This window comes from Doryrhamphus excisus, linkage group LG14 (genome assembly GCF_037039965.1).
Source record: "Doryrhamphus excisus strain RoL-2023G ecotype Guam linkage group LG14, RoL_Dexc_Guam_v1.1, whole genome shotgun sequence".
Lineage (NCBI taxonomy): Eukaryota > Metazoa > Chordata > Actinopteri > Syngnathiformes > Syngnathidae > Doryrhamphus > Doryrhamphus excisus.
The window spans coordinates 17,119,406-17,131,329 of record NC_136370.1 but is presented as its reverse complement, the minus strand read 5'-3'; the positions used below and the strand labels follow the sequence as shown (position 1 = coordinate 17,131,329).

Sequence of the window (11,924 nt, the reverse complement as noted above, 5' to 3'; positions counted from 1 at the left end):
TTTGTATTGTAATTTTAAGCACATGAATTAAGACTAAAACACTAATATGTACTATCAATTGAAGAAAAATATAATCCCTTTTTATGAGGCGTTTGAGGGCCCCTGGAATAGGATATTTGGATTGCTATATTATGCTGTGATGCAGTCTTGATACTATTTGTATTGTAATTTTAAGCACATGAATTAAGACTAAAACACTAATATGTACTATCAATTGAAGAAAAATATTATCCCTTTTTATGAGACGTTTGAGGGCCCCTGGAATAGGATATTTGGATTGCTATATTATGCTGTGATGCAGTCTTGATACTATTTGTATTGTAATTTTAAGCACATGAATTAAGACTAAAACACTAATATGTACTATCAATTGAAGAAAAATATTATCCCTTTTTATGAGGCGTTTGAGGGCCCCTGGAATAGGATATTTGGATTGCTATATTATGCTGTGATGCAGTCTTGATACTATTTGTATTGTAATTTTAAGCACATGAATTAAGACTAAAACACTAATATGTACTATCAATTGAAGAAAAAATATTATCCGTTTTTATGAGACGTTTGAGGGCCCCTGGAATAGGATATTTGGATTGCTATATTATGCTGTGATGCAGTCTCAAAACTATTTGTATTGTAATTTTAAGCACATGAATTAAGACTAAAACACTAATATGTACTATCAGTTGGAAGAAAAATATTATCCGTTTTTATGAGGCGTTTGAGGGCCCCTGGAATAGGATATTTGGATTGCTATATTATGCTGTGATGCAGTCTTGAAACTATTTGTATTGTAATTTTAAGCACATGAATTAAGACTAAAACACTAATATGTACTATGAATTGAAGAAAAATATAATCCCTTTTTATGAGGCGTTTGAGGGCCCCTGGAATAGCATATTTGCATTGTTATATTATGCTGTGATGCAGTTTTGAAACAATTTTTATTGTAATTTTGTAGTTTTATTGTGTTTTGATGCTGATGCTTCTCCAGTGTGCAGACGTCAAGCACCCGGAGGCCACAATTTACTTTTTAAATGTTCCCCTCCGAGGAACAAGAGTAGGATCTTTCCTCTCGACATACTGCTCTAAGCGCTGCTCCAAGTCCTCCCAGGTTATCTTCTTGAATCCATCCCATGAAGACAGAGACAAAGAAAAGATATTGCATACTGTTAGCATGATTATCTTAATTATAAGAAAACAAAACAAGCTGTTTCATACTTTTCGGTTGGCCTCTTTGGTTCTACCAGGGTGTGATGGTGATGATGATGCCTGCTTTGAGGGTATGGCCTTGTTGTGTTCACTTTCTTTTAGTTTTTGACATTGTTGCTTTGTCTCTTCACCTTTCTTTCGCAAAACCGCGAACATCTCCTCTCGAGACTGCTGCAATCTTATCTTGGCTTCTTTCTCCTCCTCTTTCCTGCAACGTAACAAAATGAATGTTTACTCAGAAACTCGAGTTATTAGCTCCTCACATTCCTAACCTGATAGTAGCAGCTATTGCTAAGGCTCTATTGTGGAGGTTGATGGTGTCAACGTTGTCCAACAAAAGTTGCTTCTTTTTCTCCATCTCCTCCAGGATACACTCTCGTTTTTTCTGCTGCTCGCTCATCTCGGCTTCTTTCATGTAGAACAAACGTTCCTTCAGCTCGGCGTGGGACATCTCTCCTAGCAGGTTGTGGCCTGCGATCTGAAACGAGACGTAAATCACGATACATTGCTAATTCACATTACATCTAATATGACCTGTCACGGGGCGACACGGTGGACTAGTGGTTAGCGCGCAGACCTCACACAGCTAGGAGACCAGGGTTCAATTCCACCTGCATGCATGGGTTTTCTCCGAGTACTCCGGTTTTCCTCCCACATTCCTCGGTTAATTAGCGACTCCAAATTGTCCATAGGTATGAATGTGAGTGTGAATGGTTGTTTGTCTATATGTGCCCTGTGATTGGCTGGCCACCAGTCCAGGGTGTACCCCGCCTCTCGACCCCAAGACAGCTGGGATAGGCTCCAGCACCCCCGTGACCTTCGTGAGGATAAGTGGTAGAAAATGAATGAATGAATTAATTTTCTAGAAGAGTGGTTAGCACGCAGACCTCACAGCGAGGAGACCCAAGTTCAATTCCACCCTCGGCCATGTGTGGCTATCTCTGTGTGGAGTTTGCATGTTCTCCCTGTGCATGCGTGGGTTTTCTCTGGGTACTCCGGTTTCCTCCCACATTCCAAAAACATGCTAGGTTAATTAGCGACTCCAAATTGTCCATAGGTATGAATGTGAGTGTGAATGGTTGTTTGTCTATATGTGCCCTGTGATTGGCTGGCCACCAGTCCAGGGTGTACCCCGCCTCTCGACCCCAAGACAGCTGGGATAGGCTCCAGCACCCCCGTGACCTTCGTGAGGATAAGTGGTAGAAAATGAATGAATGAATTAATTTTCTAGAGGAGTGGTTAGCACGCAGACCTCACAGCGAGGAGACTCGAGTTCAATTCCACCCTCGGCCATGTGTGGCTATCTCTGTGTGGAGTTTGCATGTTCTCCCTGTGCATGCGTGGGTTTTCTCTGGGTACTCCGGTTTCCTCCCACATTCCAAAAACATGCTAGGTTAATTAGCGACTCCAAATTGTCCATAGGTATGAATGTGAGTGTGAATGGTTGTTTGTCTATATGTGCCCTGTGATTGGCTGGCCACCAGTCCAGGGTGTACCCCCCCTCTCCCTGAAGACAGCTGAGATAGGCTCCAGCACCCCCCGCGACCCTCGTGAGGAAAAGCAGTACAAAATGAATGAATGAATGACCTGTCACTCACCTCTGTGTCGTCAAAATATTTGAATCTAATAAGCGGAGCGCATTCAATGGCGTGGAGTTCGCTGATGGTTTGGAACTTTCGATTGAGCTCTGCCTGGGCTTGCTCTTGCGCTTGAAGAAGAAGCTCCTGATTGTGCCCTGAGACTTCTTTTACTGCGGTAAAGGAGTAAAATATATAATCTTGAATAGGAAAGCCAATGCAGCGAAATGTGAAGTCAAATGTGCTTACCGACACTCTGTTTGAACTTCTTCACCTTCTCTTTGGCATCTTTGGGGTTCTTTTTGCAGTTTTCTGACATTTGTTGCACTATGTCTCGCTTTTCTTTCATGTCTTGCAACTTTTTCTGGGCACGTTTCAGAGTCAGCTGAGATTCCTGCAATAAAGACACCATGGGAAATACTATTTTAACACCTAATTGTTAGGAGCTATTAAAGGAACTTTCAGCATCTCAGAAAAGTGAATGCATGGCTCATATTTCAGCAACTGTTATTAAAGTTTATCTTCTAAGGGAGGGTACTATACATATGAAACATGATGCAGTCTTCTCTGACGCTTCTGACTAAAAACCTTGAAAAAAAAATTAAAGTTGAGGTGCCTTCAAGACATGCTTCTGTTTTGTAGTGCTCATCCAGACCTGGAGAATAGAGTGGGAGGAGCCACTTTGTGTGGACCAGCAAGGTGCACTGTATTCAGGCACACGCTTCGAGCAGACAGCGTGACACCAAGTAGGTCTCTGGCAAACCTTTTGCAGAGATGAGGATTGTGAGGTTCTCATTGGGAGTGACCAGGATGGATAGGATCAGGAACGAGTACATTAGAGGGCCATTACATATTAGACCCCTTGAAGATAAAGATAAAGAGAGGCCAGACTGAGATAGTTCGGACATGTCCAGAGGTGAGATAGTGAATATATTGGTAGAAGCAGAACTGGAGGTAGCAGAGATGAGGATTGTGAGGTTCTCATTGGGAGTGACCAGGGTGGATAGGATCAGGAACGAGTACATCAGAGGGACATTACACGATAAAGGGGTCTGAGAGGCCAGACTGAGATGGTTCGGACATCTCCAGAGGTGAGATAGTGAATATACTGGTAGAAGCAGAACTGGAGGTAGCAGAGATGAGGATTGTGAGGTTCTCATTGGGAGCGACCAGGATGGATATGATCAGGAAGGAGTACATCAGGGACATTACATGTTAGACCCCTTGAAGATAAAGATGAAGAGCACTCAAGCATGGCAGTGGCAGCGCCATAGCTTGGGGTAGCATGAGTGCTCTGGGGAGCTACGGTTCATTGAGGGAAACAGGAATTCCAATGTATACTGTGACATAGAAGAGTTTCAGCTAAAATGAAAGGAAAGGTATACAAAACTATGGTGAAACCAGCCATGTTGTTTGGTCTAGAGACAGCGCCACTGAGGAAAAGACAGGAATCAGAACTGGAGGTAGCAGAGATGAGGATTGTGAGGTTCTCATTGGGAGTGACCAGGATGGATAGGATCAAGAACAAGTACATCAGAGGGACATTACACGATAGACCCCTTGAAGATAAAGTCAGAGAGGGCAGACTGAGGTGGTTCGAACATGTCCAGAGGTGAGATAGTGAATATATTGGTAAAAGCAGAACTGGAGGTAGCAGAGATGAGGATTGTGAGGTTCTCATTGGGAGTGACCATGATGGATATGATCAGGAACGAGTACATCAGAGGGACATTACACGATAGACCCCTTGAAGATAAAGTCAGAGAGGGCAGACTGAGATGGTTCGGACATGTCCAGGGGTGAGAGTGAATATATTGGTAAAAGCATTGTGAGGTTCTCATTGGGAGTGACCATGATGGATAGGATCAGGAACGAGTACATCAGGGACATTACATGTTAGACCCCTTGAAGATAAAGATAAAGAGCACTCAAGCATGGCAGTGGCAGCGCCATAGTTTGGGGTAGCATGAGTGCTCTGGGGAGCTACGGTTCATTGAGGGAAACAGGAATTCCAATGTATACTGTGACATTCTAAAACAGCATGATCCCCTTCCTTAGGATGTGACAGAAGGGCCTTGTTGAGGAAGCTTGACGGTGACGGAGTGGCCAAGTGTGTCTCCAGACCTGGACCCGATTGAGCACCTGTGGGACATCCTCCAGCAGAAGGTAGGTGGAACATGCGCAGCTTATTTTCAGAGGATAGTAAATATATACCACTACACTGTACAAGTGTGTGAGTAGTTTCATGCACCCACCTCTTCTTTTTTGAGCAGAGCCGTCTTCTTTTTATGTTCCATTGTTTGTGCGCGACTGAGTGCCGTCTCAAAACGACTCATCAGAACTTCCGCATGTTTCTGCTGAATCCTTGCCAACTTCTCCCGACGTTCTTTTTCTTGCATTTCTTTTTGCCATTGAAGAAAAGGAGAAAGCTCATACGCTCCCCCAGCCAGAGTGGCTATTCTGTGTCAACACAAACAAACGGAGCTAAGCGATAAGCCCATATAGTAATGGTTTTATTTCATTTGAACATGCATCAGATTACAATTGAATGCATCACATAATCAGTTCACAGTTCCACATGTCCAAAAGGAGTAGGAAGAAGCAAAGCTTATTAAATCCTACCCCTCCATCTGGTACTTTTATAATCAGTAACTGTTACATTTGTTCACTTCCTGCTTTCCTAATATAATTTAGTTATATCTAATTGTATTTTTTTAATTAAAAAAAAGTTTCTAATAATTTTTTTAATGGTTTTATTTAATTTGAACATGCATCAGATTACAATTGAGTGCATCCCATAATCAGTTCACAGTTCCACATGTCCAAAAGGAGTAGGAAGAAGCAAAGCTTATTAAATCCTACCCCTCCATCTGGTACTTTTACAAACAGTAACTGTTACATTTGTTCACTTCCTGCTTTCCTAATATAATTTCATTTTATTTAACTGTATTTTTTTAATTACATTTTTTTTTATTTAATTTATTTTTATGGGTTTATTTCATTTGAACATGCATCAGATTACAATTGAATGCATCACATAATCAGTTCACAGTTCCACATGTCCAAAAGGAGTAGGAAGAAGCAAAGCTTATTAAATCCTACCCCTCCATCTGGTACTTTTACAAACAGTAACTGTTACATTTGTTCACTTCCTGCTTTCATAATATAATTTAGTTTTATTTAATTGTATTTTTTTAAATTAAAAACGTTTTTAATTTATTTAATCTTATTTTATTTTTCCCCACCCTCGGCCATCTCTGTGTGGAGTTTGCATGTTCTCCCCGTGCATGCGTGGGTTTTTTTTCCGGGTACTCCGGTTTCCTCCCACATTCCAAAAACATGCTAGGTTAATTGCCAGCCCCCAACATGCCAGCCCCCCCCCCCCCCCCCGCGACCCTCGTGAGGAAAAGCGGTAGAAAATGAATGAATGAATGAAAAAAAGCAGCTATACCTCTGCACCTCCTCCTCCACCTTGCGGTTATGTAGTGCCCCCTGGCGTAGGATAGTGGCACTGTTGAGTTTCACTGGCCACATTTTCTAAGAGAAGTGAGTTGCAAGTTGATATTTCATTCAACTGAATTCAAGTCTTTTAATGCCGCCGGGCTGGAATCCTCAATTCTCACCTTAACAGGCGAACGTTCACATTTGTGTACGGCACTGAACTTGAGCTTCGAGTCCATCTCTTCCTTAATTTGGGCCATGACTCTCTGCGTGATACATTAAATGATCAATTTACTTTAAATCACATGCAGAGAAGAAGATAGTTGATACCTTGGTGTGGTCAGATTTTCTGGGATTGGCACATCTGAATGGCGTCGTAGTTGCCTCATGAAGCAGAGCCTTCAGTGAAGAACAGACAGGATGTGAATAAAAATGCCAGGTCAGGTGACTTTGCATTTTTGCTACCTCAGTCATTTGATGATTCTTTTGTTTGAGCTCGTCTATCATGTGAACCTCTTTTCCAATATTGTATGTGCTGTTTGGTACCTGCAAAAGTAAGAGTAGTGGAATACATCTTAAAGCAAAATACATGCAAGTATGTATTTTGTACCACTTGTCCTGTACAGCAGGGGTCTCAAACACGTGGCCCGCGGGCCAAATGTGGCCCGCAGGACACTAGTTTAAGGCCCCCGTCTTGATATGAAAGTTTAATGTTAATGCGGCCCGCGCAAGTTTGATATGGATGCTGTATGGTATCATGTACCCAGAAAAAATTATTACGTTTGATTAATGTTCATGTTAAAGGTTAAATAACTGTTAATAGTTATCCTCCCTATCCGTGTGGAAGTGGTAAGTTTTTGGCTATTTAAGTTTAAAGGAAATAACTTGAAGGCTACCGTTTAGGTCGCTAGCTCTCTAGTTTGCGAGTTAGCATGTGTCTCAAGACCCTGCAGTTGCGCAATATGTTGTAAATAAAAAGAGTATAAATGTGACTATAGTCGTGTTTTGTCATGTCTACAGGGCTCTAATAATGCTTTGTTCATTTTGTAGTCGATCTAATGCAGGGGTCTCAAACACGCAGCTCTCGGGCCAAATGTGGCCCCCAGGACACTAGTTTGAGGCCCCCGCATTGATATGAAAGTTTAATGTTAGTGCGGCCCGCGCAAGTTTGATCTGGATGCTGTATGGTATCATGTACCCAGAAAAAAATTATTACGTTTGATTAATGTTCATGTTAAAGGTTAAATAACTGTTAATAGTTATCCTCCCTATCCGTGTGGAAGTGGTAAGTTTTTTGGCTATTTAAGTTTAAAGAAAATAACTTGAAGGCTACCGTTTAGGTCGCTAGCTCTCTAGTTTGCGAGTTAGCATGTGTCTCAAGACCCTGCAGTTGCGCAATATGTTGTAAATAAAAAGAGTATAAATGTGACTATAGTCGTGTTTTGTCATGTCTACAGGGCTCTAATAATGCTTTGTTCATTTTAATCTGCAAAAAATAATTTGTCTACCCACCAACTATATGTGGTTTCTTAAGTTTTTATTTTTTGACGTTTTATTATTATTATTATATTTATTTATTACTGATCGATTGATTTTCTTTATTCTTGATTTGATTATTTATTTTTCATCTTATTTTGTGTAGAAAAATAAAAATTAAGATATTTGAGAACAGTGGAATGTTTTATCAGAGCTTTTATTGTAGAAAATCGGAACCAAAGCACTGAAAAAGTTTGTATATTTTTCTGTTTTTAATAAATGCGTTTGTTTTTTTCTTGGAAAACCTGATGCGGCCCAGCCTTGCCTAGAACCTAGCTCCGGTGGCCACCAGGTAAATTGAGTTTGAGACCCCTGCTCTATAGAGAACCAATCATTCTCACATCCACGCTTACAGTCATTGAGTGGGAATGTATCCCACACTGGTACATTAGTGTGTAAAATGTGTATTCTTCTTACTGGTCTGTGTTTTTCCAGCAGAGGGCTGCGTCGAGGCTGAGGTGGAGAATGTGGTTTACGTTTTAAAAAAGAGAATCCCACCGGCTCGGTAGTTTTGGCTGGCATGCTCTGCAACTGCGTCTCTTTGGCGACGAGCCGCTCCATGAGTGTCTCAATTTCAGAGCGCCTCCTGGAGTAGAAAAAGGAATGAACGTGGATTGTGTAACTTTTGAAACACACTGTAAACACTAATAAGTTAGCAGAACTCAAAAAAAGTGATTACAAGTTAACTAAACTGAAAAGACGGATAATGCGACTGGCAACCAACATTTATAAATAGAACTTTTAAGAATATTTTAAATGAACTATGCTTATACCAGCGGCACGGCGGTCAAGTGGTTAGCATGCAGACCTCACAGATAGGAGACCAGGGTTCGATTACTCCGGTTTCCTCCCACATTCCAAAAACATGCTAGGTTAATTAGCGACTCCAAATTGTCCATAGGTATGAATGTGAGTGTGAATGGTTGTTTGTCTATATGTGCCCTGTGATTGGCTGGCCACCAGTCCAGGGTGTACCCCGCCTCTCGCCCCAAGACAGCTGGGATAGGCTCCAGCACCCCCGGCGACCTTCGTGAGGATAAGCGGTAGAAAATGAATGAATGAATTTTCTAGAGGAGTGGTTAGCATGCAGACCTCACAGCTAGGAGACCCGGGTTCAATTCCACACTCGGCATGCGTGGGCTTTCTCCGGAGACTTCCTCCCACATTCCAAAAACATGCTAGGTTAATTACCGACTCCAAATGAATGTGAGTGTGAATGGTTGTTTGTCTATATATGTGCCCTGTGATTGGCTGGCCAATCAGTCCAGGGTGTACCCCGCCTCTCGCCCGAAGACAGCTGGGATAGGCTCCAGCACCCCGTGCGACCCTTGTGAGGAAAAGCGGTTGAAAATGAATGAATGAATATATGTACTTATACCAATTAATTTTTTTTAGCATTCCGATTTGCAGTGTCTTAAGTTGTATGTAAACTGTTTTTAAGTTAGTCTTAGTTCAATTTAATCAAAACATGAGTTAAAAGTACTCAAAATGAAACAACATGTTAAATAAACTTGACATAATTAAGTTATTAGAACTTTTTAAAGAACTTTGAATATTCATTCATTCATTCATTCATTTTCTACCGCTTTTTCCTCACGAGGGTTGCGGAGGTGCTGGAGCCTATCCCAGCTGTCTTTGGGCGAGAGGCGGGGTACACTCTGGACTGGTTGCCAGCCAATCACAGGGCACATATAGACAAACAACCATTCACACTCACATTCATACCTATATGGACAATTTGGAGTCGCTAATTAACCTAGCATGTTTTTGGAATGTGGGAGGAAACCGGAGTACCCGGAGAAAACCCACGCATGCACGGGGAGAACATGCAAACTCCACACAGAGATGCCCAAGCTGTGAGGTCTGCGCACTAACCACTAGACCACCGTGCCGCCCGAACTTTGAATATGCATAATTTAATTTAGTACTTTGAACATTCGGGTTTACAGGTGCAGCTAACTGTTGCTTAAAAGCTTTTTACTCCATCTGTCACCTAAGAAGAGGACCAATCCAGCGCTCCATCACATATTCAGCATCATAGATGCAACTCCACTCATCTTGTATCCAAGTGGCGAGGTTTGTAAAGAGGAAACTTATGAACTGCAATGAAAATAAAGACATAAGAATATCATATAGGATATATCATATATGCTTTGGTTGGATTGTCTTTCAAAGTGTAACAATATTCTCACACTGTGCATTTTCTTAATATCCAAAGAGCAGACAATGTTGCTGAAGGTCTGGAGTCCAAGGTCATCAAGGTGGAATATTGTGAGGTAACAGATCACTGAGAACAACATAAACATCAACATGAACTGTGAGTTTATATTAAAAATGAAACTAATTGAATGAAATTACCTGACAACTGCCAGTGATGTTCTTTACGTCTGATTTTAGCATCGAGGTTATAGAAGGGATTGATGACAATGTCCAATAAACTTTTATGCTCAAGACAACCTGAGACAACATCAATCAGGAACTCCTTATCCAGAACGTCCATATCCTATAAAATGTTCACTTTTATTATTATTATAATTCATAATAACAGCCGTATTAATGTTGTTTATGTCATACCTGCAGATCTTTCGTTGCATCTTCAGTAAACTCGTCTGAATTGTGTTTGCTAGCGGTGTACTTTTCGAGCAGCACAATGGCCTCCTTGATAAGCGATCCGTAGTTTTTTGCCATTTTTACAGCCACACTTAAGCTAGAATGAGCGTTCTGGAAAAAGTTAGCACTTCGAAACACTGAAACTTTAAATCAATAATAAAAATATACACCCGCGTCTTTTTGTAAAACACTAAACTGGATTCGATTTGTTTTGCTTGTTTTCCTCTCGTTGCTATGGTCAAGCGTCGCGTAGCAACATCGATGTCAACAGAAATAGAACTCTAAAAATTGCATAAAGGGAGATTTTGTACAAATGAAAAAAAAACAATGTGAATTTTTATTTTCATATTGTGATCATTTCAGAAGTGTGTTACATTTGTTTTGGATTATCAAAGTGTCAAGATCCTGATCCTTTGTTTAGCTGCCATAACAAAATGACGTAGTGTGGTGTGACGTAGGGTGAAACCAATGTGCTGCCTTCGCGTTCCGTTGGAAAATAATGTTTGTATTAAACTTCGGATAAGATAAATGATCATCTGAACCTGGATTAATTTATTATTATTTATTAAGGTCAGATAATATGCTGTTATTTTTAATTGTAACGTTAGGTCAATTCACATCACGTTTAGGGCTTTGTAGAACAAAGCTGATTACCGAAAGCACATGCAAATATGTTTTGGGTGTATGGTCTCACTATGTAGAAATCAGATTAAAGTAATCTGCTTTTCATTGAACATATAAACAAAATAATTGTGTCTTTGTTCTAAAAAAAATAGATTTTTTTTTAAAGTAACGACGCGGTGCATAAAGTACAAATAATGTGTTTATTTAGTGATTTCCGATGTTTTGAGAGCTGTACCTGAATGCATCACTTCCTGAGAAAGTGGGAGGTGAATGTTGTCAACGTGACTGTCATCCGGTAATATTGGACCGGCAACAGAGCAGCGCAGTCGTCGGTCTTCTCCGTCTGAACGCTCTGGACTTCGGAAGTGGCCGGACGGGGGTGTGGGAGACAGGCAGCAAAACCCGGAGATGTGGAAATAACTCAAAATATCCCCCATATTCAGTATTCGGAGTCGTTTTGTTAAATTTAGTACAGGTTACCCTCCAGTGTGTTAGTGTATTGTATATTTTGTTTTACCTTAGCCACCGTCGCTAGCTAGCTTAGCAGCCGAACGAGGCTGTCAAGACACACAGGGACCGCCGGAGAAGAAGACGAAGGGCTCGGTGACAAGGGAAGGTGGCGAGGTAACGATGAACCGCTTTCGAAAGTGGCTCTACAAGCCCAAGGTAAGTTATCTTGGATTCACTCGCCGTGTCATTCCGCCGTTTAGTTTATTTTAATTAATTTGGTACTCCGGGGTGGGAGCTAGCAGCAGTGTGGCTGGCTAGCCAGCCCCCCTTCCCCGCGAGTGTCACACATCTGCTAACATTAGCCGGTGTGATCCTGATGTTGACATGCAGGCAGTGCCCCCCTCCCCTTGTTGTTATTCACCCCTTTTGTTAAGAGGTACACAAAGAAAAAAAACATGACAATGCTCTCTCTATATC

The 11,924-nt window shown here is 41.3% G+C and overlaps 2 protein-coding genes across 3 annotated transcripts in view; one reads left to right on the top strand and one right to left on the bottom strand.

The window, feature by feature from the left end:
• Positions 1-706: 706 nt before the first annotated feature.
• On the bottom strand, positions 707-11,773 carry LOC131140401 (cilia- and flagella-associated protein 99-like). The gene is made up of 16 exons (XM_078795984.1): positions 11,233-11,773; positions 10,338-10,470; positions 10,122-10,266; positions 9,956-10,050; positions 9,757-9,863; positions 8,181-8,349; positions 6,693-6,773; positions 6,558-6,626; positions 6,410-6,493; positions 6,238-6,323; positions 5,042-5,246; positions 3,036-3,180; positions 2,808-2,959; positions 1,482-1,687; positions 1,219-1,417; positions 707-1,119 (listed from the first exon to the last, which is right to left on the bottom strand). Exons 2-16 carry the CDS (start codon positions 10,449-10,451, stop codon positions 1,024-1,026), a joined length of 1,953 nt encoding a protein of 650 aa, XP_078652110.1. The 5' UTR covers positions 10,452-10,470; positions 11,233-11,773; the 3' UTR covers positions 707-1,023.
• Positions 11,269-11,924, top strand: part of zfyve28 (zinc finger, FYVE domain containing 28) — a 32,846-nt gene continuing 32,190 nt past the window's right edge. The window contains exon 1 of one of the 2 annotated variants that reach the window (XM_078795983.1): positions 11,269-11,663. In XM_078795983.1, the coding sequence (XP_078652109.1) occupies positions 11,628-11,663 (36 nt within the window). In that variant the 5' untranslated portion in view covers positions 11,269-11,627. The remainder of the gene's footprint in view (positions 11,664-11,924) is intronic. The other variant, XM_058090787.2, reaches the window with a different exon arrangement.